Source organism: Tubulanus polymorphus, chromosome 5 (genome assembly GCF_964204645.1).
Source record: "Tubulanus polymorphus chromosome 5, tnTubPoly1.2, whole genome shotgun sequence".
Lineage (NCBI taxonomy): Eukaryota > Metazoa > Nemertea > Palaeonemertea > Tubulaniformes > Tubulanidae > Tubulanus > Tubulanus polymorphus.
In genome coordinates, this window is record NC_134029.1 from 10,583,170 (window position 1) to 10,609,168 (window position 25,999).

General features: G+C 41.9%; 1 protein-coding gene across 1 annotated transcript in view; it reads left to right on the forward strand.

Moving 5' to 3' along the window:
* The window catches only part of LOC141905259 (uncharacterized), a 179,501-nt gene extending 155,186 nt beyond the window's left edge, over positions 1-24,315 (forward strand). Inside the window, exons 15-16 of the mRNA XM_074794083.1 lie at positions 20,354-20,471; positions 20,580-24,315. Of these exons, the coding sequence (XP_074650184.1) occupies positions 20,354-20,471; positions 20,580-20,760 (299 nt within the window). The 3' untranslated portion in view covers positions 20,761-24,315. The remainder of the gene's footprint in view (positions 1-20,353; positions 20,472-20,579) is intronic.
* The last annotated feature ends 1,684 nt before the right edge of the window (positions 24,316-25,999 follow it).

Below are 25,999 nucleotides of genomic sequence, written 5' to 3' on the forward strand. Positions count from 1 at the left end.
CTTGGACAAGAATCGTATAATGTGATGTTTTAAATCACCATCAGTGGTATTTACCAAAGCCTTGTATTTCAGAACATTTGGGGAACGCCAGAAAAAAGAGGGAATGTGTAACTTGCGTTCTTTTTGTAATGAATTGCATTCGAGTAAACATGAAATTCATCACCTATTTCTGCTATACCACATTTATGGCAAGATTTATCAAAATTCTCATGTATATACCGATCTACTTCCACAGGCAGCATATGGTTATTTGAACAAAACTTTAGCAGTAATCTTCTACTTTTATGCTTCTACTTTTTAGGCGATAATTTATCAGGTAATTTTTTTCCCCCGTGCGGTGTAGGCCGCAAGCGGGTGACTTGGTATCCGCCTCCGTCCGTCCGTCCGCATGAGCTTGTGAACGCGATTCAAGAAGAACCGTTGATCGCAGGACTATGATATTACACAGTATGATTACCCTAGGGAGAGGATGTGCCCTATTGATTCTGGGGTCCAAGGATCAAAGGTCAAGGTCACTACAGGTCATTCATGTAAAACCTTGTGAACGTGATTCAAGAAGAACCGTCGATAGCAGGACCATGATATTACATACTATGATTACCCCTAGGGAGAGAATGTGCCCTATTGATTCTTGGATCAAAGGTCAAGGTCACTACAGGTCATTCATGTAAAACATTGTGAACGTGATTCAAGAAGAACCATCGATAGCAGGACCATGATATTGCGTAGTATGATTACCCCTAGGGAGAGGATGTGCCCTATTGATTCTGGGCTCCACGGATCAAAGGTCAAGGTCACTTCAGGTCATTTACATGAAACCTTGTGTCGTGAATGTGATTCAGAAAGAACTGTTGATAGCAATACAATGATATTACATCGCATGATTACCCCTTGGGAAAGGATGTGCCCTATTGATTTTGGGGAAAAAGGTCAAGGTCACTAGCTTTCATTCATATGAAACCTTGTAAAAACGATTCAAGAAGAACCATTGATAACAGAACAATGCTATTTCATAGTATGATTACCCTGGGAAGAGGATGTGCATTAGTGATTTTGGAGTTCTAGGGTCAAAGGTCAAGGTTGGTAGATGTCGTTTGCCTAAAACCCTGTAAACTCAATTCTTAAATAACCATTCATAGCAGGAAAATGATATTTCATAGTATAGTTATCCCTGGATACACTCATCATTTTTCTCAGGGAGGAAAGTTTTCCGGATTTATCCGGAATTCCGGATTTTTCAAATCCAAGGTCATTTTTCTGAAAAGCCTAAAAACGATGAGAAAATGTGAGGGGGGGTAGGGTTTATTTGAAAGTTTGTTGGTACCAGTGGCCGTAAAAGCGCCGCAGACCGGACAACATTTATTTCATTTTACAGTTAGATTCTATTACTGACGTTGAACAAGTGTATAATTTCCTTCTGTTACAATTATCGATCTTTCGGCGATAGCCGTGCACCTGAGTGACGTGACCTCATTTGTACATGTAGGCTACCTCTGGACGGCAGAGATCGTTATTGTTCTAAGTTTTTTGAGTCTCTTAATTCTCTGCAGTAATTGAGTGTGGATAGGTCAAAATGAATTCCAAAATAGTAAGTCGTGCGAGTGACGATATAAAAACTATAGATCGTGATGTTAAAAATCCATGGCAATGGGCATGGTTGGGAGAGAAGGATTGTATTGGCGATGTTATGTCGATCTATTTAAAGAAGATAGATGCTCCTGGACTTGCATTTTGTTCTTTGTGTAACATGACTTTGAAATATGGAAACTCGGGAAAAGTGATTTGAAAAAACATGCTAAGCGTGGAGACCATAAACGGGCCATTGAGGCCATTCGATCAAACGAACAACTTCCTATAGCTTATCAAGGGGTAGTGCCCCCAGCACTGGAAAGTGATGAATCACCCGGGGCGTCTAGCTCAAATTCTACGGCGACTCAAAATCAACCGATTGTGTCGGTCCTCGATCATTTTTCTAATGCGCAAGCATTAACCTTAGTTTTCTGGCGGAACACGGGCTGCCGTTTGCATTTGCGCCACATTTGATACAATTTACACAGGCTATGTCGAGAGATGAGAAAGTTCTCAGTCAACTTTCCATGAGTAAGGTTACGGCCAAGTATAAACTGACTCATGGACTAAGCCCAGCGGTTCACAAGCGTCTAGTCAGAGATGCAGCGCAGTTTTTTTTCAATCAATTTAGATGAATGTACGGCACAAAATAAAGAGCGAATCATCACGGTACTCGTCAACTTTTACTCAGAAATCGAAGGAAAGTGTGTCGTTAAGCATTTTGATTCTGTCAGGATGGTAACTGTGAATGCGCAGACCGTGTTCGATACCATTATTGGATTATTTGAATCGGCAAATATTTCTCTCGATAATCTGATTTCGTCGCTCTCTGATTTGACAAATTACATGCGAGGACGTCTAAATGGCTATGAAGCCAAATTACGACGAAAAGTCAATCATCTGCTGGACATTGACGGGGACATATGTCATCATGTACACAATATGCAGGGCTGCCAACCCTCCCGAATTATTCGGAATCCTCCCGATTTGCGTGAAGAAATTCCGACGATACGATCGGGTATACAAAATTCCGACTTTTTTTTTCTTTTTCGGCGATGTCCGATTTTCCACCCGCCAGCGCGTTGTAACACAATATGATGATTTGGCAGAACAGAATTGAATAGGTGGGGAATTTATAAGCACGCCCGCGGTGGATGAGTGCGTGGCTATATACTGTGTACGTGGGTCAGGCGATAAACAGCGCTTACTAGCGCGCGCGTGCGTGCGTGTGTATGAGAGTAGCTGTGTTATTTATTATATCTACGCATGGCGTACGATTATTTCGTAGTAGGAGAGCAGCTTTTTAATTTGTTTCAAGAATAAAAATAAAGTTCATTCGTTTTAAAATACGTTGTTTTCAATCATTTTTGTGAAAATATTATGACATGTGGCAAAATGTGATTGTTATTGTCAAATTGCTCCGCATCGTTTCGGAGAAGAATCGGTTTACTGCGGTAATTAGCTCGTTTTCGCAGCGCGATTAGCATTCGAAGATCCGGGTTAGATTTCAACGTGTGGACTCTTTGAAATGTTTCGGTAAGCAATTGCTTTGCTAGTTTGAACCTTAATGTTGTCACTCTTGTGTTAGTTTGATTTAAAAAGATAATTTAAGATGCTTTTGAGCAGTGCATCTCAAAGTAAACTTTTAGTTCGCATATTTGGCAGATGGCAGCACCATCAAGTAGCATGTAGATTTAGAGACTTTTTACTGTTTGTATCTTTCAGTTCTGTACGTGGAGTCTCTCTTGGACAGTATCGTGGAATTGATGCTGGAAATGGATATATTCGCATGACAGCTGTATAGTGTTATGTAATTCGTTTGACAATTTATGCCAGTTTTATGTTCTTATTTTTTAGTCTATTGTATATTTTTGATAAACACTGTTGATTTTTATCTTTCATAAAATAATAAAGAAAAAATACATTCTGTAGAATTTGCTGATTTTTATTTTGCTAATAATTCCATATTTTCATATCCAGCTTTCATATATTACACGTGAAAGGTATTCCTAATTGAAAGCAAAATATTCCTACTTGGAAAAGTCACAATTTCTTCGGTTTCGATATATTCCTATTGAAACCTTCAATATTCCTAATTAATCTGCCATTCATCCCTAAATGGAATTTTGAAAGGTTGGCAGCCCTGAATATGGTTAAGAACTTTTGTTCTGCATTTGACTCGTACCTTGAAAAGCTTTATGACGATATGTAAACCGACTTTGAGTATTCCCCGGATATACGTGAGGCATTAGAACAAATTTGTCTTATACTGAACATACCGTTTGTAGTTCCCGCTGAAAGAATCTCGCATCGCTGGTTGTCTATGTACGACGTAACCGTAAAAAATCTGGAGCTCTTTGACGCGCTAACTTGCATTTACTTTTCATTTATGAGCGATGAGGACAGAAACTTCTATGATAACTATGTTATTGACATCCTGAAATCGTGCTCGGAGGCTTCTAGGAAACGAGTTTACAGTGTCGTTAAAAAAAAATGAAAAATAAATCCCTCACTGCGGACGGTAAAGAAAGAAAACGACGGATTTATGAAAAAATGTTCTATAAGAGACAGGAGACTCTTATACACATGTATACGTACGCACGCATTTTACCTTTGTTCAAATCATTCGTGATGATTTTTGAAGCTGATGAACCCAAAATACATCAGATTCATGACGAGATATATGCGCTGTCTAGAGATTTTACATGTGGATATGTTAAGCACGAGTTTGTTAAAAAGCTCACTCCAGAGAAGTTATCCGAGTTCGACGCTACAGACAGTATGACACATCGTAAACTTGACGATATGTTTGTCGGGGCCGAAGCCAGCAACCTATTAGACTCGTGGGACAAAAAAATGCGCACACATTTCTTGGAAACTGTATCCAAGACATATATTAAATCTGGTGGATATCTACTGAAGAAAATGCCCCTTGAAAATCACCTTCTGCGTTGTTTATCGGCCATAGGGCCCGATGCGCTCGGTAACAGTGAAACCGCGTCTGCACTGAAAGACTTGGTTACCTACTTTCCCACTGTCATTTCACCAAACGACCACGAATCTATGAACAATTATTTCGTTTTCTATAATGAATGATATAATGGATAAAAAATCGAACAGGATGCATGCATCAACATTCGCAGCTATTCAAAACGTAAAGTACGACTTGAAGGCTAAAGGTAAAAGCGCTTGAAGTTTACCATAGACCGGACATAGTATATTCACCGGTAGACCGTAATATAGCATATCATATGCATACTGCCTACTCGAGATTTATTAAAAACAACTCGCAAATTCGGGAGAAGAAAAACACCGAAAAACGACAACTTGGTGTTGATTTAGCTCGGGAAAGTGAGCTACTGCGACCAAGAAAAGTTGCCAAAACTGCATCCAATCGACCAAGTCGTGTGAACTTGAAAAGAAAAACGGTTCACCAAATAGCTCAAGAAACCAAACGTAGGATTATGTCCAGGGCTAGTGAAAGCGGTCGTCGTCAGTCTTCCAAATAGACTGAAAATAACTTTGCGTTCGTAGTTTAATAGTTTTTAGATAGTAGTAGTTCTAGTTCAGGTACATTCTTAAATTGAATACTGTATATATGTTTTATGTTAACGGATTTATATCTGATGTGATTTTATCATGACCAATTCGTTGGAATTTCCAGTGCAACCTGCTAGTGCTAACTTTTACTTATATATAAGTACCGGTAGTGTTCAAATTCGACATGGTCGGTGTGGAATTATTTGTGTTTTGTCAACATGGGAGCTGTTTAGTATGGATATTTCATGGAAATGTGAGTATTATTTTGCCTTTTTGTTATCAATGTAAAAAATAGAAAAAAAATATTACTGTGTACCGGTACTTCATGAATCAAACTGATGAGGGAGTTTTTAACACGGAATTCCGGACTTTATTCTAAACTGTTTGTTTGAAATGTTGCGATTATTTATATTGCGAGAATAGCGCATCTGCGTGACCTCATAGTGTGATCGATCATTAATAGGCTACGTCTATTCTACGAGCAATTATCTAACTAGATAATTGCTCGTAGGTCTATTTATAGCCACTAGAAGTAGTACGTATAGTGAGAAAACATAGCGTCGTGTCTCGAGCGTCTATCCTCAATACAGTCATTCGGGTAGCGCGGTGCGCAGCGCACAATGTTCACTTATTAAGGGGTTCGACCTCTACTGCTTCAGATGCTGATAGTTAGTGAAATGTGGATGTGTCGCATTGGAAATGTACATTACTTTCAAAATAAAGGGTCATCGTTCATGGGCTCAAGATCGCTCTAAGTGCTCGGAAAACGCTTTTAATTTCAAAAATTTTCTTGGGGGAGGACCCCAAAACCCCCAGAGGTTGCTTCGCGCCTTCGGCGCTCGCGAGGTGGGGCAGATGTATAACTTTTAATTTTCCGGATTTTTCTTCTATGGTGACTTTCCTCCCTGTTTTTCTATACCAAAGATCAGTGTCTTCAGGGATCATTCATTCTATACTGGCTATCGCCGGGGACATAGATAGGTAGTATCGAATTGCCTTGTTATCGTTTACATCCCTGAGCCATTTTTGAATGAATTGGTCTTGCAGTGTTCTCTTGACTGTTTTAGTCAACCAGGAGACGTTCACTGGGTTCTGGTTAATGAAAATATAGCTTTGGCCACATTCATTTCAAAGGTTCTGAATGAACTGAATCCACTTGGAGTGGTATTCGTTCTGACCGTATAGATAAGTTATTATTTCACACATTATTTTACTTATTTTACTTGGATTTAGATCGTTTAGGAGTCTGCAACAATAATTGGGGTTTTCTGTTACATCACAGAAAACCCTATTGATATTCGCGTGTTTATTATTATTATTTGACAATTGACGTCAAAACTGCAAAGGCTTTCTTACCTTACCGCCGTTTCCAATACAATCCGTTTTATTTCATTTAGCTGACTTCGATCTACAGATACTGAATGGGAATTTTGATGAAACAACCTTACAAAAGCACTGTCCGGCTGTAAACATCGAAAAATTGAGTCGTCGTCCCGAAATCATGGTTGTCACATCCATTATCAATTCAAGTATAAATAAACAAATTCATTGCCCCGGCCCCATGCGCACTCAGCAGTTTGATATGACTCCCACCCTGAGGGGTGTCGCAAAAACAAACAACAGAAAAGTATCAGGTGATTATCGATAGCCTACTACGGAACACACAGTTGACAAACAGTGTTAGACCTGTGCCGGTTGGTGCGTACTTAGTCTAGTACATAGCGGTTGTTCCCCAAACAACGTCAAGGGCAAAATGGGAACATATAAAGGGCAAATGCCATCAAAATTGTACTTTCCGCGATTTCTTGACCAGAAGAAACTTTAGTATACATATAACGACCTGAGATGTGACTTATTGAAAAAAGGAGCACGAATTAGCCGTAATAGGTAGCAGAATAGTTATCTATTTATCCTTCACTCCGTGCGTATAGTTCATATTCAACCCACGGGTGGCGCTATTTATGATGTTAACTATGACATTCAACACAAGCACATGTGCGCGCTAGTACGCGTAGCCTATGTATCGATTAAATAAACATCATTTGTTCACCGTATTCACTGACCTACAGTGCTACTCACTTATATACGATTATCATGGCATATACAACGGTAGCAACACTTACAATGGCAAGAGTTTATTTTTTCAAATCACTCCTAAAACGATAAAATACCACATGAAATGTCTGGTGAAATGACTGGAAGCCGCGAGCGTTTGTCAGAGATGACGTCAGAAACACGCACCTGCTAACATAAACAATAACAGTGTGCACGTGCTGAAATTGCCAATTTAAAAGTGATATTTCTCAGTAATGATGAATAATTCATAAACAACCTAGAACAACCCCGAATTCCACAAGGTCAAGGAAACTGCAAATTTGGTTTACGTTGCCGTCTATAATGATGTACATAAGACTTCACTGATGTTGACTTGTGTTGACAAACCTCACATTTATCCATAAGGAATCTTGCCTAAACAAATTTTAATGTTTTTAATCATCAAAAGCTGCTGACGATCAAACAGTTAAGTGCCGGAGCTGGATTCAGTTCCACAGTAATCAGTTAGAGTTAACTCTGAGTTAAAATTAGTTCATTTTCAATCAGTTAACTCCGAGTCAAACTTAACTCACAACTGTGGAACTGGTTCCTGGTGACATAACTTTAAAAAAATCCCAAGTGCCCTTTTAGAAAGTCTGCATTATCAAGACACTAGCCAACTTAGCAACTAGTCGTGCGAACCAAACCAATCATTCACTCTTCTTATGAGCACAATTATAGGCATGGCCTAAAAGGCTACAAGTATGCGTATTCATATTCATGGCAGGATATTTTGCCGATGCGCATTATTCCTGTTAATAGATAGGCCCAACTAATTCTGATTGGCCAAAGAATAGATACAAATTTTCCTCCGCTCGATCCGCACACGGGGCCTTCTCACACTCAATCCAGTTGGTCTCCCCCCGAAGGTCGCAACACCAAGCTCGATCTTTACATCACCAGCTTCAGAAACAGAGTCAGATCAGAAATCATCAACACCTGACCAAAAAATCAATACAATCTCACGACAGTAGAACGAAAAGCCATACTCACACTTGGAAACAACGGAGACATCATCATCAAACCTGCCGACAAAGGAGGCGCCACTGTCATCATGAATCGAAACAACTACATCAACGAAGCACACCGCCAACTTCACAAAACCGACTTCTACAAAAAACTCGACCAAGACCCCATCGGCCAGTTTACCAAAGAACTCAAACAACTTATCAAACCTCTACCCACCGAATTGAAGAACTATCTACTCGCTACAATACCAGCTGATCCAACACCGGGCACCTTCTACATTCTCCCGAAGATACACAAGAAGAATAACGCCAGACGCCCAATCATCTCCGGCATCGGGACCATCACTGAGAATATATCTGGCTACATAGATCGTCTCCTACGTCCATACGCAGCGAACACACCCAGCTACGTACAAGACACCACAGATTTCATCAACAAACTCGCAAACATCAAAGCCCTCCCAGCAGAGACCCTACTCGTCACTATGGACGTCACAGCTCTCTACACCAGCATACCACATGAAGATGGACTCACCGCGATTTCCAGAACCTTACCTAACAACGAAAACTCACAGACCATCATCGATCTCATCAAGTTCATACTTAAACACAACTACTTCAAGTTCAACGGATCACTCTACATCCAGACCAAGGGTACAGCTATTGGCACCCGAATGGCCCCCCAATACGCCAACATATTCATGTCTGTCCTTGAAGAAGACTTCCTCCAAACACAGCAGCACTCACCACTTTTATACAATCGCTTCATCGACGACGTCTTCATCATTTGGACGTATGGGCTTGAAAAACTAATTGAATTCCACAGAAACTTCACCAACTTTCATCCAGCCATCGAACTCAGCCTCGAACTCTCGCCTCTTCAAATTCCTTTTTTAGACACTCTAGTCAATATCATCAACGGCAAACTCGAAACATCGCTCTACAGAAAATCTACTGACACCTACAGCTACCTTCACGGCACCAGCTTTCACCCACCACACACCATGAGATCCATCGTCTTTAGTCAGGCCATTCGCTACCACAGAATCTGCTCCAACACTCAAGATCGCGACCAACACCTACAACAACTGAAAAATGCGTTCCACCAACTTCAGTACAACCCTGAAACCATCGACCAACAAATCACTCGTGCTACTCACATACCCAGAGGAAGAACTCTCCAATACAACCCGCCCATGTCTGAAGAAACCGAAAGAATCCCCATCGCAGTCACCTACAGTACGCGCCTACACAGAATCCAACGAATCATATCAGATCTCCAACCCGTAATCGAAGAGGATGATCATCTACGCGACATACTACCACTAACACCAGTCATCCCCTACCGCCAACCAGCAAATCTAAGAAAACTCCTCATCAGCAGCAAACTATCCACCGAAGAAGACGCAGATAACAAATACACGCGCCTCTGCAACAAATCTAGATGTCAACTCTGCCCTCTCATCAACTCATCACCGACCGTCACCACAGCCAACAACCAACAACTCAAAGTCACTGGACCCTACGCATGCAACTCCACCAACATTGTTTATGCCATCACATGCGATATCTGCCCTGGAACCATCTACATCGGAGAAACTGGACAAACATTACGTCAATGCTTTAACGGTCACAAATTTGATATCAGACACAAGAAAATGGATAAACCTATCGGCGAACATTTCAATCTTCCGAACCACACCATCAGTAACCTTAAAGTGACCGCGTTACATAAAATGAACACTGCTAATAAGCATTCGCGCGAAATCATGGAACAAAAACTGATTCAACGTGGTGATACTGTTAATCTTGGCCTCAATCGCGATCTAGGATTCATGTCCCACTACAGAACGTAATTTTGTTTGTTATTCGTTGTATCTGGACTTATCTCGGACTTCCATTTCTTGTTATTCGTTACTCTTAGATACCATCTGTTTATTTTACTTTGATATAGTTTCATTTTGATTTATTTCTCTTTGATTTGTTTTAGTTTGTTGTTCCTTAATTAATTAATTATCTACTCACTCACTTAGTTATTAATTTTCATGTGACTCATCATTTATTTGTAATTACTCTTCTCACTCAGTTCTCTGTAATTAGTGTCAGTCTACCTATAAATACTGTTTTTTTTCCATTGACTATACTCATTCACCTGATGAAGCTTCTATTCATTAGAAGCGAAAGCTCATGCGTCATATAAATAGTTAACCTATACAGTACTACTCGTCTCGTTACTTATTTCAAACCTGGTTAACACGGCTACTCTTCGAATAAACTTTATCAGGTCATTTCTACTGTCGGGTCTGATATAGTAAATTATCATTGATCATGGTTTAAAAAAAGTAATTTACAAGGTAGATGTGGCCGGCTGTGTCAACTAGTAAGCTCAGCATTGAGTGGAGAGACAGGGTATCAATTTTTTAGCCTTAGGTCTTGGCTTTGTATCCTGAAAATCTGGACAGAGTTTGTATGGAACTTAGAATACTTTCTCATCTCCCGATACAGCTAGATTTGATTTCAGCTTCAGCAACAAAAATATGAATATGACATCTGAGATGCATCTGATTTAACGATGTGACGAGGTCCTATTCTGCCTGTTCTACAGTAGAAGTATCCTCCAAATATCGATTCCGAGAGCCCAAAAACCAGTAAAAAGGCGGACAAAAGATATTAACACAATAACCTATTGTTCTGTATTTTTCAAGAGAGAGAGGGCAGCACCCTCCAGTTACAACATAGAAGACGACTGATGGACATATTCCATCACACCACCCCCCTTCAACTTGTTCAAACTCCTATTTGAACAGGAATGTATAGTCAAAATATCTACACAAATTTAAAAAAATTATAGTCCATTATATTCTACAATATAATATTTTACAATATTAAGCTCCAAACTTCTAGGCTCTGGATACAGCAGACATCTAACACGACACCTAACACTAGTAGTCGTTGTTTCGCATTCGGGTTGCATCTCAGTGATTAGGATATGTGCAGCTTTCGATCTCCACTAATGGTTTGTGGTTCGTTTTCGGGGCGCACCTAAGTGTAGTGTCTAACCAAAAATATCTATACCATCAAAAGGTAGATACGGCCAATGGACACTGCACTTGGCTTGCCCCTCTGCCACTGTTCCTCATCCTGGGAAGTTGAAAAATATAATCCAAAGAAAACGGAAAGAAACTGTTCACAATGGGGTGTGCTACATCTGGGGGGGGTCACGTGTGGTAGTATTCGGACTGAATGGCTTTTTGTCACTAACATTACAAAGAATAAGCGACTCCAGGTGAACCATCGTTAGGTACCGAAGGAAACACATTCAGACACGATCTACCAACCGGATTATTTCCCAGCAGACATAGTGCATGGCTGACTTTTTGTAGTGGATCCCCACAAAATCAGAATCCGGAATATCTGGATGGTCGGCCTGTTGGAACCCGGCACGGAGGGCGAAGACGTTAACCCGGTTGATATTGTTTACCCGATTGTGGTCACCACGCCAGGAGGGACAGGGGTCTGTAGATGGAAAAGGGGGACAGAAGGGTGCTTGCCCTTGAGTAGCACCATAACTTCCGCAAACTCCTCTGTCGTCCTGCCACAGTCGCTGGTATGGTTCATACCATGCGTGACCACGATCGCTCTTGCCCTAAAGAATACATGTGGGAGGTACTCCAACAAATCACTGAGTCGTTCACCAGGGTGGCAAATGGGAATCAGACTGCCGCTGGCCTTTAGCCCCCTAAACATTGAGTCTCCCAGCAACACGGTTGGTAGGTCCGCGACTGCCCTCTGTTTCAAGTCTTTAAGTTTTGGCCAGAGGTGTGACGAGTCGCCACCACATTCGGCCAGGGCGTTCACTAGTGCCTGGCTGATGTACTCAAATGCTGCTGTGCTCATCTTCGGCCGAAAACATCGGGTCTTTGTCGTCTTGAGACCGGTTACTACCGCACCAGTAACTATGCGACCAGGATCCTCCACAAACGACTGTTCTACGGCAGAGTTATAAAGTCTGCCCATCTTTGCTCTCAATTCGCTGAGGGTCTTGTCCTGTCTGTGAAGGGTGGAAAAAACTTCTTTCGAGACCTGCCGTTTAAGGTTCTGAGTCACCTTGTGGAGGCTAGATAACTGGTCTAACTCAATACAGTCCATACTAGAAATGATAAATAGTTCAAAACATGAGTTTGCTGCAATGACAAAGCTAAATGGCGGGAATTTTATTCATTCAGATACCACCCGAATCATGCAAGGTGGATGGTCCCAAGCATACCATCAGGAGGAGCAAGGGGTCTGAAATCCTAGTCACCACCAGTTACAAATGATAATAACCTGTCTACTAAAACTAAGTAAATATATACAGGGTTATATACAAGGGTATCTATATGTATATATATATAGGATTTAACCCTTTGAATTAAGGTACTGGCCCATTTCTAACCAGTAGCCTTTCCTCACGTTAATCCGGGACCGAACTTCGCGACATTTCTGGCAATTTTGGATCAGTTCTATATCAAAAATGTTGCTCTGCTCAATCTTGTCCGAGGCAACCGGAGGTCATATAGCTGTGTTTGGATCCACCAAAGGGTCTGAGGCCCTATTTTGGTTGGCTAGCGAATCATCGTTGTTGACTGTACATGAGTTTACGAACCGACTAGGGCGCCTGATCCCTACTCTGGGCCTGAGTCTTCTGTGCCCCTCAGTGTTTAGTCTGCCTGTAATGTTCAAAGGCCCAGGCTTGGAGCGGTTTTGAGTAGGAGGCTCGCGATGGTCTTGGGAAGGGCCTGTTACAAGAGGTTCTTGAATAACTGCCGTTGTCTCGGGCTGTGACCGTGTCCAGATACAGTCTTCATCTTCCTCCCCCTCGTCATCGTTGAGGGTTGGTTGTTCCTCGGGATCGGTCGTTTTAACCGGTTCCTGTCTAGGTTTATTATGACCTATGGTCACGGTCTCACTAGACAGGAAGCACGGTTTCATATCATTGAAGTGCACAACCTGCTTTCTCTTCACCACCCTCGGATCGGCGCCTGGTTCCAGGACAACCCTGTAATTCACCTCCAATAGCCTCTCGGTCACGAGGTAAGGCCCTTTCCATTTCCGGTGGAACTTAGATGCCTCGTCCTTTTTCAAGACGCGATCCCCGACCTTGTAACCCCCACGTTTTGCGAAACGGTCATAGTCCATTTTCTGACGCCTTTGTGCCGATCACTAGTCGATCACGAACAATGTTGTGTGACTTAGTGAGGCGGTCAAAGAGGTCCATGCCATACTTAGTCCTTGGTTGGTGGTCCTCGGGCAAGCCAACGATGTCGATTGGTAGTGACATTTCCTCGGCGTACATCAAGTAGAACACTGTTTCAAGAGTGGAGTGCTGGACGCTTGAACGAAATGCCATCAAACACGCAGGTAGTTCTTCATCCCAGTTCGTTCCACACTCATTGACGGCTGTAGTCAGCATGGCTTTCAGGGACTTATTGAAATTTTCCATGTGCCCATTGCCCATAGGATGGTAGGCAGTGGTTCTGGTCTTTTCAATAGCCAAGATCCTACACATCTCCATGAAGACTTTCGACTCAAAGTTCACGCCTTTGTCCGAGTGGATGGATTCAGGGCAGCCATAACGGGTGACCCACTCGTTCACAAGGGCAAGTACCACCACGGAGGCCTTTTCCGTGCGAATTGGCCATGCTTCGGGCCACTTAGTGAATGCATCTTGAGCGACTAGAATGTAGACGTCGCGGCGGGTTCTCAGTAATGGGCCCACAATGTCTACATGTACACGCTGGAAGTGTCGCCCTACCGGTGTAGACATCATTGGGGCCTTTGGTAGTTTGGACGGGGACTTGCACTCTTGGCAAGTTTTGCAGCCCCGGACAAAATCTCTGACCCTAGCTGAGAGGCCTAATACCCAGAATCTTTCCCTAATTTTACACTCTGTCTTTTTGGTACCGAGATGTTTCCCCGCAAATCCCTGATTTATGACTCCTATGGTTCCATCAGTCAGTAAAACAGGTACTACCACTCTGTGTCTCGTTGAGGTAGCCCCCGGAAGTGGTTTAAGTGCAATAATGCCATCTAAAAGCTCTAAACGCTCAACCAGGCTATAGAGGCTCCTCGCTGTTCTACCACACCGTTGTAGCCGTTTCCTGTCCTTGGCCCCATCTCCGGCCAAGAACTCCCTAATTTCTAATATTTCGGGGCCATTTACTTGCGCCTCGATTATCTTGTTCCTGGACATACCAGTGGAGTGCGCTGTCAAATCGCCTTGATGTTTTGCAGTCACCTGGTGTATAGATGGACCAGTGTCACCAAAAGTTGGGCAGTCCCCATGTTTCCTCTGTCTCTTAGGGATGCGAGACTGGGCGTCTGCATTCAAATGTTTGCTTCCAGCTCGATGTTTGATCACGAAATCATATTCCGACAGGCGTTCAAGCCACTGAGCCACTTGACCCTGAGGGTTTTTGAAGGTTTGTAGCCACTTGAGTGCTGTGTGGTCTGTGGGAACTTTGAATTTCTTGCCTAGTAAATGGTGGCGGAAGTGATCAATCAAGTCAACCAAAGCCAACATTTCGCACCTGGTGGCACAGTAGTTCTCCTCTCCACCTTTCAGCGTGCGGCTACTGTACTCGATCACTCTCAGAACCATTGCGTTGTAGCTGTGACAGCACCCCTCCGATAGCCCAGTTAGAGGCGTCACAGTCCAAAATGAACTCTCCAGCGCCCTCCGAGAAATCTGGTAATGCCAGGATAGGGGAGCTGGTCAGCTTTTCTTTCAGTCCGTCAAAAGCTAGTTGTTGCTTGGATGTCCAGACGAATGGTTCATTTTTCCTCGTAAGACGGCGTAGCTGGACTGTCAAGTCGGCGAAATCCTTGATGAATTGCGAGCAATATGTCACAAGACCAAGGAAACTACGCAGTTCGGTAACTGACGTTGGGGTCGGCCAATCTCTGACTCTATCCCATTTGGCACTGTCGGTTTCGACACCGGCCTCGCTTACTACATGCCCCAAAAACTTGAGGCGCTGCTGGAAAAGCGAGCATTTTCTCGGTTTAAGCTTGAGACCGGCTTTCTGAAAGCAATGAAATACCTCTTGTAATCGCGTCAGATGGGTTGGTAGATCATGACTAAACACCACTACATCATCCAGGTAGATAAGGCATGTTTTCCATGCAACATCATCCAGTATCATCGCCATCAGTCTGCAGACTCCAAACGGCATGACATTCCACTCAAATAGATGGTTTTCAGTCATGAATGCGGTCTTATGTTTGTCTGATTCCTTTGTCGGGACCTGCCAGTATCCGCTGGTCAAATCATGGGACGAGAACCAGGTTGTGCCCGATAAAGCCTCTAGGGTACTGTCTATTCTACCTAACGGGTGAGTGCTTTGACTGTCGCGTCATTGAGTCGGCGGTAATCGCAGCATAGGTGCAGGGAACCATCCGCCTTTTTCGCTAGAACTATTGGGCTTGACAACGGGCTGGTGGATGGCCGGATCAAGTCGTGTTATAAAAGCTCCATGGTCGTCCCCTCAACAAAAGCTCTCCTACCAGGGGGTAGTCGACGGGGATGTTGTTTTATCGGTGGGTGGTCACCGGTGTCAATCTCGAATTCAAGCGAATCTGTTCGACAGATGTCAAAGTCTCCCATGGAGAATACTGACTTGTGCTCCCGTATGAAGTCAACAAGCTGTGTTTTCATGTCAGTGGGGATTTCAAGCTGGTCGATTTTCAATTCTTTCAACTTTTGGAGTTGACGGGTTTTGAGCATGGTCGTCGACAGTCATAATGTCAACTGACTGTAGGGGGCAGAATAGACCAATAGTCTGGCCCCTGTCGACTCTACAAGCCTCATCCGAGAAGTTAGCTAGCCGAACCGGTATCTGGTTTGCCTCCGGTACCATCAGCGTATTCCCAGTGCAGAAATTATTACGTCCACAGCTGCTGATCATCCCGGAGGTCGAATGATTATGAGCATAACTCCGTTTCATGTATCCATTTACCACCACCTCAGATCCAGCTGGAATGATTTGGCTCTTACTGATGAACACCCTGCAAGCACTCGCGCGTTTGGGGCTCTGGCGGACAGGCACCTCGCTGAGGCTTCCGAAGCGGAGCACTTTGTTACAGTAATCTATGTAGCAGCCATATTTCTCGAAGAAATCACTTCTGAGTAAGCAGTCTTGGGCCAAATCCTCGCTGACGATCATGGGGACATGAAATTCTTCAGTTCCAACTCTCAGACATACCTCAGCTAACCCACGTAACTCCATTGGCTGACCGGTAGCTGTTGTCACGATTCCTTCGATTGGCCTCAGTGCAGCGGCTTCACCCGTCGGGCTACTAGAGTCCCATACTGAACCTCTAATGATGGTGCAGGAGGCACCAGTTTCCAGGAGTACCACCACTTTCGATCGGTCATTTACTACAGCATCACAGAAAAGGCCCGAGGGGTGGAGCCTCACTGTTCTGATGTTTGTAACTAAGCTCGTCTGGGCTGGTTCCGTTCCTGTTGGTTGAACCATGGTGTCGCACAACTTGTGACAAGTGTTTTCCGTAGCCAGACTGGGAGCCTCACTGTTCTCCGAAGGGTCACGTCGATTTTCTTCTATACTTTGGGTATGTTGTGGTGGCCTAACAGTGATGGTTCTAGTAGGATGCGGACCATCAGTAGGTGTATCTCCACTAGATTCACATGCCGGGCCAGCAACCACATATCCATCTTGGATGTCGTTTGCATATGGTTTGATGGTCTCAATATCATTTGAATATGGTTTGATGGTCTTACGGTGGTGGGGCTAGTATGATGGGAACCATCAATAGGTGCATCTCTACTTGCATCACGCGTTAGGCCTTTTGCCATATTCATCCGATTTTTCCTACGTCTTGCGGGGGGGTATATACAGCAGTACAGGGGGGACTATTTTCTGATGGGGTTTCCATTGCCCCCCTGAAAACCCCGCTTCTCGTTTCCCTGGTTTCCCTTTGGTAGGTGGCAGTTACGTGAATAGTGACCACTCCCCCCGCAATTATAGCATTTAACTTGTGGGCACAAGTTTTTGGGGTGGTCAGCATCCGTGCAACGCCAACATTTGTCATCAGCAGGCGGTCGACGATTGCCATTACCAGAGACAACTGCTTCCAAATGGCCTACTCGAGTCATCAGCGTTCCCATCATCGATTTCAATTCGTTGAGTTGTTTGGCTATGGCTGAGCTAGTCGAGTCGAGCTGGGTCTGGTTAACGGATACTTTTTGTTTATGAGTCGTGCCCTCAGTCAACCATCTCGCTGTTTCCAGAGTCCGTGCTTGAGTGACTGCTGCAGCCAGCGAAATTGGCTGGGCCGCATACATTGACTGCTTCGCTGAGACGGGTGGGCTATTACATTTAAGAAATTGGTCTTTGGCCAATTAATCCTGTAGCTCGAAGGCAATGCCAGGGTACGCGTTCCTTGCCAGTTCTGCTAACTCGTCGGCATAGCGTTCCACAGATTCTTTTGTCTTTTGGTCCCTCCCTTTCAACAACATCTTAAAGTCATCCACAGTCTTTGTTTGTCGGAAACGGGATGATAGCCGCCGACAGAAATCATCATATAACAGGCTCGAGTCGAGACGTAGGTTCGAGACAGCCTGGTATGCCTCATGGTCAAGTCGCATCATCAGGTGTGATTTATGCTGTTCACCCCCGTTAATGCGAGTTGACTAATCTGAGCCAGGTCAGCGAACGCGTCAAACCTTTCGAGCCAAACGCGGAAATTGTGTCCCATGGTATAGGGCTTGGGCGCCGGAATATTGTGCATTTTTGGGGTGGGTGCATCTCTCGTCACGACCCTCTCCATCACTTCAGTCAGTCGCTGGAGGATGGAATCCTCAGATGTTTTTAAATTTTCAGCTTTCGTCTTCGTTGGGCAGCCACGTTTTGGTTTTGACGAGAGGTTACCCTCCCCACTAACCAGGAGGTCATGATGTGCAGCTCCGGCCGTTGGTGACATAGGACTAGATAAGGCCAAGGACCGCAAATAAATTTAGGGGAGACAGGCACTTACAAAATACTAAATATGAACTAGGAATTACGAAGTAGGTAAAAAAGTACATAAAGTACACACAAAACCGTAATTTACACAGACTAAACAGAGAAAACTCAATTTCAACTGGTTTTTTCACAATCAAATCCCACTACGCTGCCACCAGATGTAACAAGGTCCTATTCTGCCTGTTCTACAGTAGAAGTATCCTCCAAATATCGATTCTGAGAGCCAAAAAACCAGTAAAAAGGCGGACAAAAGATATTAACACAATCACCTATTGTTCTGTATTTTTCAAGAGAGAGAGGGCAGCACCCTCCAGTTACAACATAGAAGACAACTGATGGACATATTCCATCACACTGAAACCTTATAATTTATTAGGAGGCTTATTATTTATAATGATTATATGTAATCCATTTCAAAATCTATTAGGCCTACTTTAAATGGGTTACGTATTAACCTTCTCTTCCTTTTATAAACAACTGTTTGTCATTTAAAATCTAATTACCTTATACTTTCATAACATGCATTTCCTTTTATGTCAAGTATAAACTGATAGAGCCCCTTACTAAACCAATGTATGGTCTAGTATGGTGGATATGATTAACTCTTTCAATTCACTAACTTCTGCGCTGAATCTAACAGTGCCCATGGGTACCTTGTTTATGATTATGATGAATGAAGACTATGCTTTAGAATCTTCACCCTGCTGAACAGGAAAAACATCTTATTCTATCAAATATGAATTTTTATTTAACTATGATTGACATCGATCGGGCCGCCATAATTATTTTCATGCCATACATGTTGCATGTAAACATGAAGGCTTCTAAGCTCATTGTTTTTCTTCCTAATTATCTCAGATGTGCACGCTCTAATAAATACTGCTGGAGTATCTTTTTTTTTTTTGTTAACTTTACCTAATTTTTTTTCGCTGATTTTAATGACACTGCTGGTTATGAGAAACAAGGAGGTACCTCTTTAATCCTAACACAACAAGGCAATTCGATACTACGTATCTATGTCCCCGCGATAGCCAGTAGGGAATGAATGACCCCTGAAGACACTGATCTTTGGTATAGAAAATGATGAAAAGTGTTTACAAGGTTTCATATGAATGATATCTAGTGACCTTGACCTTTTTCCCCAAAATCAATAGGGCACATCCTCTCCCTAGGGGTAATCATGCGATGAAATATCATTGTTTTGCTATCAACAGTTCTTTCTGAATCACATTCACGACACAAGGTTTGACATGAATGACCTGGAGTGACCTTGACCTTTGATCCTTGGAGCCCAGATTCAATAGGGCACATCCTCTCCCTACGGGTAATCATACTACGTAATATCATGGTCCTGCTATCGACGGTTCTTGAATCATGTTCACAAGGTTTCACATGAATTACCTTGACCTTTGATCCTTGGAGCCCAGATTCAATAGGGCACATCCTCTCCCTAGGGGTAATCATACTACGTAATATCATGGTCCTGCTATCAATGGTTCGTCTTGAATGTTGTTCACAAGCTTTCACATGAATGACCTGTAGTGACCTTTACCTTGGGTCCTTGGACCCCAAAATCAATCGGGCACATCCTCTCCCTAGGGGTAATCATACTACGTAATATCATGGTCCTGCTATCGACGGTTCTTCTTGAATCACATTCACAAGGTTTTACATGAATGACCTGTAGTGACCTTGACCTTTGATCCTTGGACCCCAGAATCAATAGGGCACATCCCCACCCTAACAGTAATCATACTACGTAATATCATGGTCCTGCTATCATCAGTTCTTCTTGAATGACGTTCACAAGGTTTCACATGAATGACCTGTAGTGACCTTGACCTTTGTTCCTTGGACCCCAAAATCAATAGGGCACATCCTCTCCCTAGGGGTAATCAAACTGTGTAATATCATAGTCCTGCGATCAACGGTTCTTCTTGAATCGCGTTCACAAGCTCATGCGGACGGACACAGGCGGATACCATGCGGGGGACAAAAATCAATACAGTTCTTAAGCAATATATGATACACATGTTAAAAATGAGCACTCCACTTCAAAAAGTGCACCGTAGGATGAGAACGAATATACCAGGCAATTACAGCTGAGGGGTTTTGAAGTGGCTCTTCTCTAACTTTGTTCTGTTTAATTAATTTTAGGCATCATTGCCAGGGATTCTGCTTTCTTGCCCTATATCAGAGAATACATCACAGAAGAGGTTGTTGAAGAATTCTTCTCACATTTGTTTAACAAGACAGGAGAAAAAGCTGTGCACAGGTTAGTTATTTCCAATGACTTTTTACAGGTTTCCGTCGAGCAATGAATTTGATGGACCGTTCATAATGGTTTGCAAAATATCGAAAAAGTATTGATTTATTTTTGCAGATATGAATGGCCAGGAATTGATGGATTCAACTTTGTTTTGTCGGATGTACTTGGAGGGGGTGGTGTGGCATCACTACGCTCTGACCCTCAGGGAAAAGCATTCGCACAATTGCTGCTTGATTATGAACTGAGGAATATGCCAAACTTGTTAGAATTAAGGAAAGATTCGCGTGCAGGCTAAATATTTCAACAAGTTCTTCAAAGGCTGATATGCCTTTAAAGTCAGAAACAGTTTACGGCGGACTCCACTTGCCCTCAGAACGGCGAGGCAAACACTAGGGCTAAATAATGAAGCGTATGGTTTCACCACACAGGAAAACTTTGTATTTCTTAAATTGTATTGTATGTATTGACATTTTCATCACATTTACAAAATGATATTAACCCTTCCAGTGCTGACTAATTAATACCCCATAGTGCTGGAGATAATTTGAAAATTTTGAAAAATTCCACCCTAGTGTGTTGAATAACAGGATTACCTCTGTAGTGCGTCTACACCGTGTAGACGCACTGAAAGGATTAACCAGCCACATTTATGAAATACTCTTGTATTGTTTTTAATATACCATAGACTCGGCCCTAAAACTGTCATACATGTATATTTAATGTTAGATGAACTTTATTGATGATGTAAAAATTCTTTAGTTTCCCAATCCCTAAGTTGGTATTCGGTTAACTCGGTAAAAATTTTATGGTCCGAATAGAACAGAGTTTTAGGAGTCGTCTGTAGATTGTTTATGTGCTGCTGTCAATTGAACTTGTCCCTGTAATTGAACTTAAGCTGCATTCAACGGCTGAAAATCTAGCCATAGAACTGAAATAAATGAACTGGTTTGAGCATAAGAACCATTGGGTTCACAACAACATTTTAACACTTTGAAAGTAAACGATAAGCGATTTTTCATTTGATGCAAATAGTACTCTTTTACTGACAGTTGCAAAATTTATAACGAAAAATCATAAATTGTAGTTTTAATTTCTAGCATCATCTTTTTGTGATTTGTGTGTTCATTTTTGGTTTACCTTTGTTAGCGATTGTGGAGTTGGCATTGAGCCAATTACATAAAATCGCGGTACAATTTTTAATGCGAGTATTTGTTTCCGGTTCTCGGTCTAAACGACGTATAATTGATGCAATTGAATACATGCGAAACATCCAAGACATGCGAAACATCCGTCGATGACATAGTCAACTTCGTTAAATTCTCCAAAAAACGGTTTTTTGGCGGTAAAATTCTTACCTCTTGCATATAAAACTGCAATGACCTAGATTGGGGGCCTCGTGACATGTGAATGTGATAAGCTGTTTTTGGGATATACGGGAAATTTTGGGAATTCCGGCGATATTGACGTGATTATGGGAAATCCACAAAATGGCGATCGTTTCATTGGACTAGGTACCGTACTCGTGCAAATTCAAAATGCTCAGCTGGTGAGAATATATTTCTATACGTCGTTGTTATTGTTTCATTTAATACCCATAGGGGTCGTCCATTTATTACGTACGCTTTATTTTCTGTAAAATCAGACCCCCTCCCCCCTTGTACACACTTGTACACACATCATTTACCCCCTCCCGTACCTACTTACCTTCAAATTAACCCCCCCCCCCCATAGTGTGTTATTAATTCCTTTGAATCATATTCCACAGTACCACTTATGAACTTAAATGGACGATGTGGGAAGACAGATGAGCGGACAGCTGCTGTCTCAGAATGATGATCGACAACAACCAACCAATGTTTGGATAGTTGTTATAATACCAGCATCGGGATGAGAACAAAAATAAAAAACAAATATGTATATACAGTATCAAAGTTGGTTAACAAACTAAATTCACCAAAATTAAACTATTTCTTTAAATTACTTTCATTACGTTAATTGTACTTAAGTCGCGAGTTGAACTGGGATGAGTCCACTGTGTACAATATACAGGGAATGCTTACGATAGAATTGACTCCCAGCAGAATTGTTATGGTGCGTACCGAACGCGTGATAATTAGACCCCCTCCCCTCTGTACGCAAATGTATGCAATTCAGTAAGACCCCCTCCCCCTATGATGCGTCCGTAATAAATGGACGACCCCATGCAGTAAGAAGTGTAAGCAATGTTCAGCCACCCACTTATTGGTTATATCATATGAATTTTATCAAAATATTTTTCATACTGTGAAAAATACTTTTTCAAAATAAGATACTTTCCCTGCCTACATGTACCCTGTCAAAGTTTGGACATCAACCATGAACAAGTGTATAACTTTGGCCTTATTAGACTACAAAATGACTCTTTGAAAAAGATGAAATACAATATGATATATTTACATTGCTTCTAGTCCTACAATCATTATCTGATCTTGACAAAGCTTGGTAAGTTAATACTATGGGCCAAAGGCTAAAAAGTTATAGAGCCGTTTTCTGGATTTGTACACTAGGGTGCGCTGTGTCAGTAGTCCTTGTAAATCTTATCATAAAACAGCGGACCTGTATCAGCCGACAGGCTGCTTGTGTTGAAAATTTGAGTACACAATTTAATTGAAATAAAATTCAAACGTAAAAAAAATCCTTGCTATGACCATCACAGCCTGTGGTATTTTAGGTTCACAAAATCCTGGTGAATTATGGAAAGTTTCGAGGCGCATGAAGGGTTACCTGTCAGTGAATTGTTTATATCATCAGTTTATCCGGCAATGAAGTGTTATCCGCATCGCTATCCTCACAGGTGCTCGCGCACTGATACATTCAAAAGACAGTTCATAGAAACTGCGCAGTTAGTTGTTTAGACTGATTGGCAGAGGATCGGTAGATTATTCTCTCTGTGGGGTTAGACACTAGCCCACATTTTATTTCTTGAATGCAAATGAATTTCTTGATGAAAATAACCAGTAAGGCCATACAAAGAAATAACCTAGTTTTTCAAGAAAGTCAAATGCCGCCCGCGTCATGAAAAAAGTCCCTAATAAAAATTAAAAACAAATGCGCTCGCCCGCGCCGGCAAAGCATCAATCGTCTTTTTTTAATAAAAATTAAAACCCACTCGCCCGCATAGCTGTATAGCATACGGCAGTGGTTTTTTTCTGCTGGCGTTTATATGCTCATCCTCCACGTACTGGTAATCCAAATTTACGATGACAAAAACAGCGCCAGGTTCGTTTCCTTTTATTTCAAGGAAGCGTGAAAATAGCTTCGATCAAATAGTTTCGATCAAATGAGTTGAAAGAGCCCGATTTTATATAAAAAAAAGTTCCCTCCCGCTCCTGTTCTATAAGTGTCAGGTTGAGCTTTTTATTTCAACTTTTTATTTAAAAAAAGTAATAAAAATAAAATACGCCCGCCCTTGTCACTTTACAGAAAAAAATCTGATGAGAAACTAGGGTATTTCTTTGTGTGGCCTAATGCCTGCATCACATCTATGCAAACTGCACCATTCAAAGATGCTGTACTATCAGGGAATCCCCCTTGTTAGTTAGTACACATGGTAGTCAATTTTAAACGCTGTCTTCGACCTTATAGTCCTCTTGTTTCCTGCTCATTTGATTTCATGACTAAGTAATAGTTTTATTATTTGCATCGTAATTGAATTCATTTAAATATAATCAGGATATATATGACACAATTTCTTACCTTTAATCGGCAGGTAATCAGGTTCGCAAGGAGTGTGTTACTGTAGATATGAGTAGTCGACCACATTTCGAGTTCTCGAGTAAATCAGTGAATTGTACATTTTTTATGTTTTCAATTTTTGGTATCAATGAAAATATCATACATCCATATGTGTTGTGGTTTCTTATTGCTTCTCAGTACTCCTGAGATAGTTTTGAGATTCTCGGGTTCATGTATATCAAATGACCACTGTCTTAGGGTGTCGGAGTTGAACCAAGAAGTGATGATGAAATCCGGTGTGTGGTTGTTTGGTCAGAAGATATGCAGTAAGTGGGATCTTTCCCAGCGTGATATAAACTTTCCGTTTCTGTCGATACACGACCCGTGCTTGTCGCGGCTTGACAGATGCCCCGATATTGTATGGCCATTGAATATCAATGTATAGCTTTCCTGAAATCCATGTATTATGCAAGACTCTGCAAGTCACGCGGCTTGTGTACGATCGGATTGGTGGTGGGCTCAGATCTCTGAGGTCTTGTGACATGGAGGAAAGTTGGTTAATGATACAATGAAACAGGGAATGTATTGACTAACTACCCTTAGCATCGGTCCGATCAATTGTGTACCGTGGAACCTCGTTGCAACAAACTTCACAGAACAAGAACTTGGGATCCAGGGACACCATGCCCACTTCAGAAGTGGTTTCAAATGCTCAACAATCTAACAACAATTTTCAATGCCCCCTGGTGACCATATACAAAAACCAATGACCTTGAAACTCACCACAATCATAAAACATGTCAGCAGCTACGATTTTGTAATTGATTGTGATAACAAGATATGCCTCGTTACCAATTTAATATGGAAATACTAAGTTATTCTACTATTCAACGCCCCCTGGTGACAATATTCAAAACCCAATAACCTTGTAACTCACCATAATCATAATCATGTCATGAACTACAACTTTGCAATTGATCATGGTAACGAAATATGCCTAGGTACCAATACAATAAGGAAATACTAGGTTATTCTGCTATTCAACGTCCCCTGGTGACCATATAAAATCACTAATTTCCTTAAAACTCGCCACAATCATAGACGATGTCATGAGCTACAACTTTGCAATTGATTGTAGTTACAAAATATGTCTTGGTACAAATATAATATAGAAATACTAAGATATTGTATTATTTAACGCCCCCTGGTGGCCATATACAAAACCAATGAACTTGAAGCTCACCACAATCATAGAACATGTTATAAGCTACAACTTTCTAATTCATTGTTGTAACAAAATATGCTTAGGTATCAATAGAATGTCGAAAAACTTTTTCCCATCTTCAAATGAGTACTAAGGACACCAAGATGGCCGCCAATTGCGTCATATTTGGCTGATCAAAAATACCTGTCTCAGGTATGAAACATCCCATCAGCAATTGCAATGAAAAATGGCAAACCAGTAGGGAGCTACAGGATTCAGAATTCGGGCCAAAATTAACATTTTTGGGCACTTAAAGGTCCTAGGACAACCATCTTGAGTCCGATCGACCCAATTTTTGTTATGCTGATGGGTCCTGGGGGGTTTCAAATATATACGAAAGATCAAGGTAATTGATCAAGGCATCTTCAAAATTTCCCTCAAAAAGTTCAAAAACGTGTAAAGTGCTGATTTTGGCAAACAACAATGGCTGCCAGTCGGCCATCTTGATTCTGACAGGGCCAGTTTTTGGGCTGAAGATGTGTCTAGGGTAGATACATGAGTAACCCAAATATCAAGATATTACCTTAAAGCGTCTTCAAAACTACCCAAAATAACT